At 41.9% G+C, this 13,593-nt stretch overlaps 1 protein-coding gene across 1 annotated transcript in view; it reads left to right on the forward strand.

Annotated features, from left to right (window-relative positions):
• Window positions 1-13,593, forward strand: part of Hephl1 (hephaestin like 1) — an 88,927-nt gene that overhangs the window by 67,169 nt on the left and 8,165 nt on the right. Inside the window, exons 15-17 of the mRNA XM_004644779.1 lie at window positions 4,198-4,304; window positions 6,229-6,451; window positions 7,746-7,885. Of these exons, the coding sequence (XP_004644836.1) occupies window positions 4,198-4,304; window positions 6,229-6,451; window positions 7,746-7,885 (470 nt within the window). The remainder of the gene's footprint in view (window positions 1-4,197; window positions 4,305-6,228; window positions 6,452-7,745; window positions 7,886-13,593) is intronic.

Raw genomic sequence — 13,593 nt, forward strand, 5'->3', positions numbered from 1 at the left:
TAGATTTGCTTTTACATGTAGGTCTGTGATGTATTTTGGTGAATTTATGTAAAAGATATAAAATCTTTGTCTAGATACTCACCCACATGGATGTATAATTATTCTAGTACCATTTATTCAAGACTGTGTTTTCACCATTGATTTGCTTTTGCTACTTTGTCAAAAATCAATTGCTAATATTTATGTACTTCTATTCCTGGGCTCTTTATTATTTGTCTGTTGTTTTGCCAATACCATAATGTTTTGATTACTGTAGCTTTTAGGTAAGTATTCTACTCTTATTTTTTGTTATTTCTTTTTAATTTTGATTGACACATTATATGTACTTATGAGAGTAATGGTGCATTTCAATATATGCATATATCATGTAATGATCAAATTAGGGTAATTGTCATGTCCATTACCTCAAATATGTGTTATTTCTTTATGATAAAAACTTGAAAAATTCTTTTATTTTAAAATATACAATGGATTTTTGTTAACTGTAGTCACCCCACTGTGTAATAGGACACCAGAATTTATTCACCCCTACTTCACTGTAGCACTGTGCCTAGTAACCAACTCTCTCTACCCCTCCCCAGCCATCCTCAGTTGCTCTCCTCCTATACTGAGGTGGATATGCTGGGCCTTTTGCTTCCATAAATTTTAGAATCAGTGTGTTAGTATCCATAAAATAACACTGGGGTTTTATATATCTTCTTTAGAAGCAGTTATAAATTCTTTTACTGAAGTGTTTTTTTCATATTGGGTTTCCTCCCTATGTTTCTGTAGTTGCTTCTTTATTTCAGATGCTATGAGTTCTGAGAATTCTTTTTTTATTTCAGAAAACAATTGCGCTGTGAGTTCCTCTATAACTTTCTGCTGTTGCCTATTTACTATCTGCTATTAATTCATGCATTTGAGCCGAGCTAGTGTCCTCTGCACTTGTTCTGGGTTGGCATTGGGTTTCCTCCATATGTTTCTGCACTTGATTCTTTACTGCAGATGTTATTAATTCAGGGATTTCTTTTTTTATTTCCAATCTGAGTTCCTCTGTACCTTTCTGCAGCTGTTTCTTTATTTCAGAAGCCATTGATTCATTGCTTTCAGCTGTGTGATTCCCAATTTCTTCTGCGTTAGTGTCCTCTGCACTTGTTGTGGTGGGCTTGGGTTCTGAGATTGCATTTTGTTCCTTCTCGTCATTTTGTGTAGCACTGTCTTCTGACCTTTGTTATAGATCTTTGTTGCATTTATAACCTTAGCATGTACTGAAGTTCAGGTGCAGATCTACAAAGTTTAGATTTATCCAGCTGTGCCTGGCTTGGGTCTGGCTGCTGTGCTCAGGTCCTTCCTGCTGCTGCCATTGGGGGTGAACCTGTTGTGCCCCTCTGGCAAGATTTTCTGCTCCTGGACTAGCTGGGGTGGTTCTATCCTGTACACTCTCTGCAGGGATTTCAGCTGCAGGGTTTCATCCCAGGCCTGTATGCCAGGCCTGAACTGAGTCGGGAGGGGACAAGGTGGAGTAAGGGAGGCAGCTCTCCCACACACTCACTGGGCCTGGGCTAGGACTGGATCTGGGGGTTCCCAGAACACGGCAGAAATTCCTACCCTGTGTGTGGGGTGTGTGGGGGTACTATGAATTGATGGGGGCATCCCAAGCGGGTGGAAGAGGGTTTCACCCACACTGCGCCTCGGCTGGAACCAGTAGTAGGTCCTACCGGCACAGGGTAGCCAGAAGCTCTCCCACACACTCACCGGGCCCTGGCTAGGACTGGGTCTGGGGGTTCCCAGAACGCGGCAGAAATTCCTACTTGGTGGGCAGGGTGGGGGAGGTACTGTGGAGTGGTGGGGGGTGTCCCAAGGGGGTGGAAGAGGGTCTCACCCACACTGTGCCTGGGCTGGGACCAGTAGTAGGTCCCGCCGGCACAGGGTAGCCAGAAGCTCTCCCACACACTCACCGGCCCTGGGCTAGGACTGGGTCTGGGCGTTCCCTCAACATTGGGGTTTTATTTGCGGTTGTCTTGATGTTATGGATCAAATTGAGAAAAACAGATGTCTTGACAATATTGAATCTTCCTATCTATGAATAAAGAATATTTCTACATTTATCTTTCTTAGTGTCTTTCATCCATTTTGTAGTTTTCTTCTATATATCTTGCACTTTTTAAGATTTGTATCTACATATTTTAGTTTGGGGAGTGCTAGGATGGTACAGGACTGTGTGTTTAATTTTCAATTCTGCTAGTTCATTAGTGTTATACAGGAAAGTAATTGGCCTTTGTGTATTAACCTTGTATTGTACATCTTACTATGATTGCTTATTAATTACATTCTTTTGGATTTCCTACATAATCATGTCATCTGAAAACAGACAGTTTGATTTTGTCCTTATCTTTTATTTCCTTTTCTTGTTTACTTCATTAAGTAGGACTTGTGGCCAGATGTTGAGAAGCATTTATGTGAGAAAAGCCTTGTCTTATTCTTCTCCTGATCTTAGTGGGAAATTGTCAAATCTCTTACTATTAAGCAATTAGATAAAGTTACTAATTATTCATGGTTGAAGCCAACCACAGAGGAAAGAAGGAAGGAAGAAAGAAAAGGAAAGGGGGGAGGGAGGGAGGGAGGAAGGAAGGAAGGAAGGAAGGAAGAAAGAAAGAAAGAAAGAAAGAAAGAAAGAAAGAAAGAGAAAAAAAGAAAGAAAGATGCCCATCAAGGTAGCCCTCTGGTAGGGCTATGAGCAAGCTGAGTGACCCCTGACAGGCTGCTCTGTCCCAGTGGTAAGGACAGGCAGACACAGCCACTTTCTGTTTGCTGGCCTCCAACAGTTTTGGAGATGAAGGTCATGGTGGTGGGAGGAGAATGGAGTAGAATGGAACAAGCACACATATTTCCTGCTGGAACTCAGGATAGGCGGTTTTGCTTTTTTTTTACGAGACTTAAAATTCTGGGAAACCCCAGAGATTGATGTGACGAGGAAGACACTAACATTGCATGAAATCCAAACAAGTTGTAGAAGAAACTACATGCATAAGAAAAGGAGAGAAAATTAACATCAGATAAAAGTAAATAGCTATTATCAAGTATCTTTTTAAAAAAAGCCATTCAACAAAATTTACTGAATGTCTTTACATTTATTGCTATGCTCACTGCTGGACAAATAATGGATTATTCCAACTTTAATAATACTACCCCTGAAGTCATATGTACTTAGGAAAGTAAACATCAGTGGTTTATCTTGATATTAATAAAGCAAAGGGTTTTAATGACATATAGTGGACAGTAGATCTAAAGTTGTATTGCTACCCACTGATATATTAGGAAATGGAGCAAAGTTACATGTAAATATAACTTGTTCTTTGGTGCACACAGACTGAGCTGTAGGTTTGTTGCTCTGGTGGACATAGCTCAAAGGAGACAGTGATTTAAATGTAGCTTTTATTTGGGACACTTGCAGTGTGCTTATCTTGCTAGGTAACATTGATATATTGATGCTTACTCCAGACAAGGTCAGGAGTCGGCCATGAAGAATGCATCGGTATGGTGTCTACCCACAGAAACTCATTTGTTATTAGCTTAGAGAAAACTTAATATTTATTGACTGCAATGTGGGCCTCAACCCTATGTATTTAATTTCATTATGCCATTTAATCCTTACAACAGTCTGAAACTAGGATGGTAGGGCTGTGACCAAGCTGGGGTGATGGCCTAACAGGCTGCTGTGTCCCAGCGGTAAGGATAGGCAGACACAGCAGCTCTCTGCTTCCTGGACTTCCAAGAACTTTGGAGGTAAGGATCATGGGCATGGGGAGAATGAACTAAAATGTGACAAAAAGAATTTTTCCTACAAGAATTTAGACAGGTAGATTGTCATATGTATCATTGCATTCTGAAATTGTAGAAATCAAGGCATCAGTTGAATAAGAATATCTCTAGCCAGGGATGATGGCATACATCTGTAATTTCAGCACTTGGGAGGCTGAGGAGAAAGGATTTCCTTGAGCTTGAGGCCAGCCTCCAATACATTATGAGTTCAAGGCTAGCCTGAACTACATAGAGAGATCTTGTCTCAAAAAAAAAAAAAAAAAAAAGAACATTTCTGATGAATGAGTTATTATCTTGAACAGTAAACAATTAATATACATAGAGATCTGCTTGTATTTCTTCAAGAAATCTTTTGCAACAGAAGCCACTCTAATAATTTCTTCTCATTCATTTCAGGAGAAATTAGAACTTACAGATGGAATGTCCCTAAGAGATCAGGTCCAGGGCCCTCGGATCCCAATTGTATCCCATGGGTTTACTATTCAACAGTAAACTTTGTGAAGGTAAGCTGGGGGGAGCAAACAAGGTGCTTTATGTATTGTGGTTGCTAACTGAGTAATGTCATTCCAACTCTGGCAGGGATTTGTGAAAGAAACACTAGCAATGACTCCTAAAGTACAATAAAGAAAAAACATTGCCCATCTGGTGCTTTATCCTAAAACATTTACTAACCATTGATTTTAGGTACAGAAAATTTAAAAAAAGAAAACCCCAGTATTTTAATTACCAAATTTAGAACTTATAAGGAAAGAGGGCATTGTCCCGAACCAGCGGGTCAGTCAACGAAGGTCACCTGGGGGAGGAGCGGGAAATTGAAAAGGGGACAAAGGACAGGAGATGCAAAGAATGGAGACAGGATTCTGATCAAGTCCCGTTTATTTAGGGGAGGTGCTGGGTATATATAGTGGAGGCATAGGGAAATGACGTTGGCGGGTAAAAGGCGCGAGTAACTAGGCAACCGGGCTATGACAGGAAGTCCCACCTCCTGGGCATAGCGGGAGACTTATGGGAAATAGGTGGGGTAAGAACTAGGAACCTAGCTCAGCAGAGGTAGGGGAGGAGGAACCTGGAAACCCACGTGCAATAGGATTGGAGGCCTGGAGTCATTGTGCCTCCCACAGGGCATGGTGGTTCACCCTATCATCCCAGCACTCGGGGAGGCTGAGGAAATAGGATCAGTGAGCGTGAGGCCAATCTGGGCTACAAAAGAAAGTTCAAGGCCAGCTACATGGTGAGATTGTGTCTCAGGAAAAAGAAAAAAAAAAAAACATGCACAGTAACTTGAAACAAAAGAGGATATATAAATGGATGATAAAAAAGATCTTAGAATATAACTTGTTTGATTTTAGATGTATGAAATCTATTAATTTCTTTTTTTAAAATGTATTTGGTTGTTATAGGGTCTCACTAAGCAGCTCAGACTCGTAGTGATCTTCTGTTTTCAGCCTCCCAAGCACTGGGATTACAGTCATGTGCCACCATACACAGACTCAAAATCTATTAACTTCAAAGTCATTACCAGGCACAGGAAATGAAAGCATGTCCCAAACATAATAACTAAAATTATGAACCTATTTGAATGATTAGTAGACTGATAAATGTTTTTCTATGTCATAAACCAAAGTCCAAACCAAATCATATCTGATATAAAATGATAATGATTGCCCATTATTTTAAGAATTAAGGGACTATTTTACCCTTCCTTTCAGGTATTAGATAGCTTGAGTTAATACCTTTGACTTGTTCTGGATCCACTAGAGTTCAGAATATAGACACTTAAGGCACTTACAAATTTAAAAATTAGAATAGTGGGAATGTGTTTATTCATTTGTACATCCAACCAATATTTACTGTGTACTTATGATACACACATGATGCTCCCAAATGCTGGAACAAAAGCAAATATTCTTATCTTGATGAGATACAACTTTAAGAAAATCATACATACCTGTCTACACTGGGAACTGTCATGACTCTGAATGTGATGAATTCTGTAGGAGGGGTGGGCTGTCAAGGGTACCAAGAGGGCTTGGGAAGAGAGTCTGAGAAGGAGCTTTATAGGCAGAGCTGAAAACAGGACAGTGAAAGGTGCACTGACTCCTAAAACCATGGCTCTCCTGTAGAAGCCAAAAGGAAAGCAGTGGAGAAGGCTAAGCCAGAAGGTTTACTGCGGAGAAAAAATCATGAGAATTAAAATCATGTCAAGGATTTTGTTCTACATCCTGTAGGCTGTGGAAAAGTCACTGAAGGTTTCGGGATTCAGGAGTGATGAGAGTAATCTGATGGTGTTAGATAGAATGAGCTGAGGGGGGTGATCCAGAAAGAAAGGAACCAATTTCTAGATCCTACAGCAGAATCATGGCAGATAGAATGGAATGTTATTAAGTTATTTACTCATTCATCTAATCTGGTTAATTTTTCTTCCAGGATACATATAGTGGTTTGATGGGCCCTCTGATCACCTGCCGAGAAGGAATACTGAATGAAAAGGGAAGGAGAAGCGATGTTGATTATGAATTTGCTCTGTTGTTTTTGGTATTTGATGAGAATGAATCCTGGTATCTGGATGACAATATTAAGAAGTATCTCAATAAAGATCCACGGAATTTTAAGCGCACTGATGATTTTGAAGAGAGCAACAAGATGCATGGTATATTGGGGATTTAAAGAGAGGGCCCTGTTGAGATAGATTCATGGAAACTCCTGTCACTGTAGGGGCCCTCAGCCTCCTTCTCTTCTCAGGGGGACCTGGACTGAGCAACATCCTTTGACACTTTTTATCGGCATATAGCAGCCTAAGCACTGGCTGACTGGCAGCAGAGTCACTGAGTTGTGCCTGGCTCTGAATGCTGAGGTCTTTAAACTAAAAAAAAAAAAAAAAAAAAAAAAAAGGAACTTTTTCAAAAATGAATTGCCAGTTATTGGTATACTTTATGTTAAGTAGCCTAATTCCTGTTTGATCAAATTTAAGGATTTGGTTTAATTCTCTGGGACATGAGACACTATCACTGAATTTTGTTTCAGTGTGTCTGTTATTTAATTTTATGTTATTGAATGTAGTTTTTTGTTTGTTTGACTTGATAAGAGCTCAGATTGACACATCCTGATTCACTTGCCAAGGTCTGCGTAGGTAGATGAATCCTGCCCAAGGTTACAAAGCTAGTTGTTAATACAAATTAGATTATTGTGGCCTGATTCCCAGTTCAGCTACTTTTCCCACTGTTGCTGTCTTTCATGAATGTGGCATATTTGGTGGTACACAGAATAAACAGCTCGCAGGAAGTGGACAAGTAAGAGTCATCACTGTATAAGCTCAGCCTTTAAAAACAATTAGTAGTACATGTTGGCAGTACATAATGACTGCATCCCTCAGGGAAGCTGGCAATGTATGTAGCACATATTCATTCTTTTCTTTCTTTTCCTTCCACCCTCCCGCCCACCACCCTCCATTTCTTGGTCCTTATGAAGCCAGCTTGTCAAAAAAAAGTGAAGCCTTCCTTTTAGGGATTCAGCCAGGTTTAAACTAGTTCTCAGAAAGTGAAATATTAAAGTAACAACTTCAAATTCATTCAATATTCATGGATATAATTTTGATTCTTTTGGGTATGGCTTAGGCTACTCATTGGTACAGTGGTATAAATTCGGCTTCCTACCAATGAGCCTGTAACCTATTTCACAAAGATGTTCTGAATAAACAAACAAACAAACGGTGTCATCCAAGATAAAGCTTTGGAAAACCAACTGGCATTTCTCTTTTCTAGCTTTTTTGACATAAAGATTTCTTGGTTATCTGAATTTTAGATCTAGAATGGCAAGGACATGGATAAGGGAGAGTTAGTATACATAAGAATACTGATTTCCTAAAGATCTAGAACCATTTCTGAAACCAAATTAAGTGCGGTCTTCTCACTGACCAAAGGCCATTTTCTTTTCACCTTTTCTAGCCATTAATGGCAAGATTTTTGGAAATCTCCCGGGCCTCATAATGAATGAAGATACAATGACCAACTGGTATTTATTAGGAATAGGAAGTGAAGTGGACATACATACCATCCATTACCATGCGGAGAGCTTCCTTTTCAAAGTAAGTGTACAGAAAATGCTTTGGGGAAGGCTTTTTGAACTAACAGATCCAATGTATTTGCACTGAGAAATGCGAGAGTTAATTGGCAATAACATGTATGAGAAGTGATGACTCGCATTAGAGAATCAGACAGAATAATATGATTACATCCTTCTCCTATGGATGGTTCTTCATACCCATGTGCATATTATCATTTGTGAGCCTAAAATGAGTGTTTTCTCATCATTGTATAGCCACACAGTTCCAACCACTGTAGATTAATATTGTATATGAAAGCATCTATAGTATTTGTCCCTTTTTCTGATCTTCTTTTTCTCTCCCCCAAACGGTTGCTCATCATTAGTTAACATACCAGCCCCTACCCGATAAAAGATATACTTTCAACTCTTATCAAGTTCCCCAACCTTATCTTGACTTTTGCCCTGGAGGGCTGGGCTGGGCCACGTGTGACCTTCTACTTCCTGTCACCTAGCTGTGCTGAATGGGTGTGGTGCTAGGTACACAGCAGAATCAAGCAGAGGACTGTTTAAAGAACTGATTGCCAAGCCCTACCCCAGACCTGCTGAATCACAACCTCTGGGGATAGAGTCCAAGTAGTCTGTCATCTCAAACTCTCACTGTCAGCTAAATGGAAATAGATAAAGGTAATTCATCTAATTAGGGGGTGGGAGAGAGAATTGGTCCTATTCTAGTTATATGGGAAATAAATAACTTAATAAAACATCTAATATCTTCTCCCTTCTATATATTTCAAAGAACATCCAGTATTAGGCTACAGTGATTAGCATTCCACATATTAAATGGCAGTGCTGCTTTTCAGAATTTGGCTAACAGTAGCCAACAATAGCTACCCCCTACTTTTTTCTCAGTTCCTGTCACAGGCTGAGGCAGGAGGATCATTGGAAGTTCAAGAGAAGCCTGGGTTACAAAGTGAGCTCAAGGCCAGTCTGAACTGCATATCAAGACCATATCTCACAAAGACAAAAAAAAAAAAAATCTCTTCTAGGAGAGTGTCCAATGTGTCTTGGATGTTCATCAAATCTTGGTTAAGTGTTTGACTGATAGTTGGGATAACCATCCATATAGCTCAGTGGCGTAAGTGCCTCCCTGGTAAGCACAAGGTCCTGACTTTGATCCCCAGTGCCAAAAAACAAAACAAAACAAAAACAAAAACAAACTAACAACAACAAAAAAAAAAAAAACCCAGCTAGAAGTAGGTGGGGAAGCAAGGACAGGGGTAAGCAGAATCCAGGTCAGTTAACAAAAACCATAGTTAACATGTGGGCAGGGAAGCAAGGACTGTAGCAAGCAATTTTAAAAGACACAAAAATCAGGGGCCGGGGAGATGGCTCAGTGGAATAAGCGCTTCCTTGGCAAGTGCAAGGGCCTGAGTTCAATCCCCGGTTCCGCCAAAATAAATAAATAAATAAATAAATAAATAAATAAATAAATGACACAAAAATCAAGGGATGTAGGTATACAGCAATCTTGTGGACTGTGTCTTAGGCTTCAGTTGTGTGTGGACTGGTCAGCATTAGTGTGTGCTGTCTCCTCAGAGTGAGCCTCGGAGGAGCTGTCCAGACCAATTCTCCAGTGGATTGAAGGCTGAATTTCTGAAACTTGTAGAAGTAGTTAATATGTATGTGGGTTACATGTGTGTGCAGGAATGTGTACAGATTTGGCTGATCTTTTAACTTGCTACAAGCTATTTCTGTCGGATTATGTTTTATGTCTGTGTAATCTATCTATATATCTTTAAATGGGGAGAATTCATTATAATGCTTGAGGTCTGGGCCACTGACACAGATGCTCCAGCCTGAGCTGGCTGCAGGGTATAGGTGTCAGCACCGCAGCTTGAGCTCACGGAACAAATGGTGCAGGGCTTTGGTCTTCCAGAAATGCTGGGTATAGATTTTCTAGCTAGGGTTGATATTTCAGCCAATTCAATCCTGGGGTGTGTGTGTGTGTGTGTGTGTGTGTGTGTGTGCGCACGCATGTGCACGGGTGGGCACGCATGTGCATGGGTGTGCACTAGAGCACAGGTTTGGCGTCATTGGTGGCAGGTTTCTAAACAGCTGCAGGAAGCCATAGCGGGAGAGCTTCAGCCAAAATAGTTTTGTTCAGTTGACCACAGCGTATCTAGCCTGTCCTCACAGAGCCACTTCCATGCATAAACAGGGTGTGCTCAGCGTCTCGTCCCAGGACAGCTTGTAGCACCTGGAGAGCTACATCTCAGTGTAAGGTGAACTTGTCAGCTTTCTTGACCAGAAGGACAGTGGCCATTAGAGCACAGAGACAAACTGGGGAAGGCAGCACTTAGAGGACACTGGGTGTTCCCAGGGACTAACAGTCTGAGAAGCATGTGGAAGCCAGCAGCTCCAAGAAGTTCCCAGTTTGTTTCTTGTAACCAGTTTATTGTAGGAGAGCTTTTGTGTCTTTCAGCAGACAGCTTGAGTGTCATTAATTAAAATTGCTTTTTCAAGGAGGATACAAGTTTTTGAACCTGTGGGAAGTTGAGTCCAGGTTAGTTGGCTTTTGAGTCCAGAACTGAGGTCTTTCCATTTAAAGGAGAAAGGGGCTGGCAGGAGTCAGTTGAAGGCAGAAGGCATTTGTAGGTCCAGGCAGGTTACCAGCAGGCTGCGGGTGGTAGATGACTGAGACAGTGTATACAGAGGACGGTTACAATGGCATTGGCGGTTGGGAATGGCATTGGTGGTTAGGAAATCTTCAACTGGCTTTACAGGCAAGACAGGTGTACTGCTTGATGTAGGTGGGGACTGCCTTGGGACAGAACTCAATCACCAAAGGGACACAATTGATAGCAAGCCTGGAGGTGAGTGCTGTATCCATGTATCTGTAAACAAGTCTCTCAAAATTTCAAGGCTATGATTATCAGGCATTTAAAGCTCACGTAGGCACCATTCTTTCTCCTGGTATACAATTAGAGTCAATGTCAAGCCAGGCCAGTGGACTCAAGTGTGAAGGAGGTTGTTCCGATCTCAGGAGAGGTATAGGGCATCCAAGCATGTACAGAAATTTATGTTTGATAAAGTGTCCATCATTCTTACAAACTCTGCTTTGGCAGAATTTCTATTCAAAAATAAGTTGGGCCCCTGAGATCCTGTGGTCATTGCAAAAGTTGGGGGCAAACCTGTAACTTTCCTGGTGGAACTGTCTGCCTTCAAAACTCTCTTCCTTCTGTCAAAAAGTTACCATCACCAGAGCATCTGGGACTCTTGCCTCTTGCCCCTTCTGCCAGGCACAAACTTGTACCCCTGGAGAACATCTCCTTTGCACCAAGCTAGTGAGCCTCCCTCTTGTTTAACTCTAAACTTTCAACTTTGATTGTTGCCCAAGAGAAAGGTGACACCTGCATTAGCCTGAGGCAGATATCAGCCCTCCTGAAGGGGCCCAGTTGGGCTACAGGGCATAACTTTAGTAACTTTATACATGTTTATTGGCTTGTCTCCCTCTTTGAGGTCTACCAGGACAGCACTGCGGTACTGATCTAAGACTTTTTTGCCCTCTGTTGCCTTACAATCCCAGCTTGGACACACCCAGAGGAAGGCTGTGTTTACCTGTTCATCCAAGTGTTAGGATCAACCACAGTGGTGGGGACTTTTGATTTTAACCAGGGGTTGGCCCCATCTAAAATATGGCAGTGTTCTTTCAGTGCCATTCTGCAAGTTCTCTTACTTAGACGGAGTCAGAAGGAGTTGCAGACAGTAGAGTAGAAAGCTGTGCTGCAGGCAACTTGGGGTTAATGAATGTAAGAAGGAAGTGGATCAAACTCAGGGACCTGAAGCAGAATGAGACAAAACTTTCCTGGCTTGGGCTGAATCTGAGAGCCTTTCAGATTTGTTGGATTTGGCTTTGTGAATTTATTTTGATAATGTAGTTGTGGAACCAAGGTGAGAGACTTTTTAACCCCTGTGGCAACTGAGTCCAAGTGAGCTGACCTTTATCTCAGGATTTTCCCATTTGAAGGGGCTTATGAAAGCAATTTGCAAGCAGAGGAAGGCATCTTTTAAATCTAGAGCAGTCCAAAAAGGGTGTATGAAAACCACATCATTTCTAAGGTGATGGATGCATTGTTGACAGCACAGAGCTCTTGCCCAAAGTGATTAGTCTGTCAGGCTGATGTATGGCCGGATGCCTGTTTATGGTTCCTGTGACATCTGACAGCAATGGGGCCACAATGAGGCAGCATGGTTGATGGCCAGGCTCACAGGCAAGTCTTTATATCTCTGGATGGGTATCTCTTTTTAGAACTTCAAGATTGCTGTTGGCTATCTCAGGCTAATGCAGGCATCATGTTCCTCATGGGGAAGAGTTAAAATTGAAAGTGCAGGGTTAAACAAGAGGGAGGCTGACTGGCATGGCATGAAAACAATGTCCTCCCATGGTATAACTTCGTGCCTGAAGAAGGGGTACAAGGCAAGAGTCCCAGTTGCCTAGACGATGATAACTTTTTGAAGGAACTTTTTTTTTTAACCTTCTGCAAAGCTTTATTCCAGAGGGGTTCAGTCCTCAGCAGCTGCCTTCCTCATGGCAGCCAGCATGTTGCTCAGCTCCTTGTGCTTCCTCTTGGCACAGATGTGCATCCCCACTGTTTTCTTGATGAACTTGAGGGCACATTTGTCCTTGGAGACCTTGAGCAGCTCCATGGCATGCTGCTCATGTGGGGCGAAGCCACGCACCTCACGGATCATTTCCTGCATGAACTTGATGTGTTTGGTGAGGCACATGCAATGATGGCTGTGCCTTGGTTTGCTCACATTCTTAGTCACCTTGTGACCCTTGTTGAGGCCCACAGCCATGGGATAGTGGAGGGCCATGGCTACTGTTTTTCAATGGTTACTGTGGCAGAAAGTGACAGAAGGAACTTTTGAAGGCAGAGAGCTCTGTTCTGTTGTTTACCAGGAAAGTTACACATCTATCCCCAACTTTTGCCATGACCAGAGACTCTTAGAGGCCCAGTTTGATAGAACTCAGTCTGTCCTATCTATACAGGCTCAACAGGATGCAATTCATTTGTCAGGGTTGACCACCCAAGTTTTCCTCAATCAAAATACTGAACTTGGAAGGAATTGTTGACAGTCCTCTCAGGTGGGCACTCGATGATGCAATCTGGTCAGAAGCATGGAAGCAGAAGGCTCTAGAGGGAGGGCCTCTGTGGCCAAATACAGGCAATGGCTAGCTGGAACCAGTTCAGTTGATTGGAAGTAGACAAGTTGGGAATGGAGAGCGAAGCTATAAATATTGGCAGCAACTTCAGCAGCAGAAAAGGGTGACATTTTCAGGAAGAATGGGCCTGTTTCCCCTTTCTTTCTTTTTCTTTTTTGAGATGCAGCAAGGGGTTTGGTTTTAATTTTAACTCCATAAAAGCTCCTTTATCCTGCAGTCAGGGACTGTGAGTTTTTCATAATTAGTTCCCATCCTATCTCCTTGCAGTGTATGTTATATACTCACAAATGACAGAACAACAAAGGATGGGTGTCCCTTAGTGAGACACAATTCAGATACCCTCATGACTGCACCCTTCCCAGGGATTTAGGCACAACTTAGCTAAATATGGTGTGAGCCTTTGTTATGCCATATGTTGGTCACTATAGAACCACAGGTGATAGGGGCCAGGGAGATAGCTCAGTAGAATAAGCGCTTGCCTGGCAAGCACAGGGACCTGAGTTCAATCCCCAGTTCTGCAA

Source organism: Octodon degus, unplaced genomic scaffold (genome assembly GCF_000260255.1).
Source record: "Octodon degus isolate 3935 unplaced genomic scaffold, OctDeg1.0 scaffold00209, whole genome shotgun sequence".
Classification (NCBI taxonomy): Eukaryota; Metazoa; Chordata; class Mammalia; order Rodentia; family Octodontidae; genus Octodon; species Octodon degus.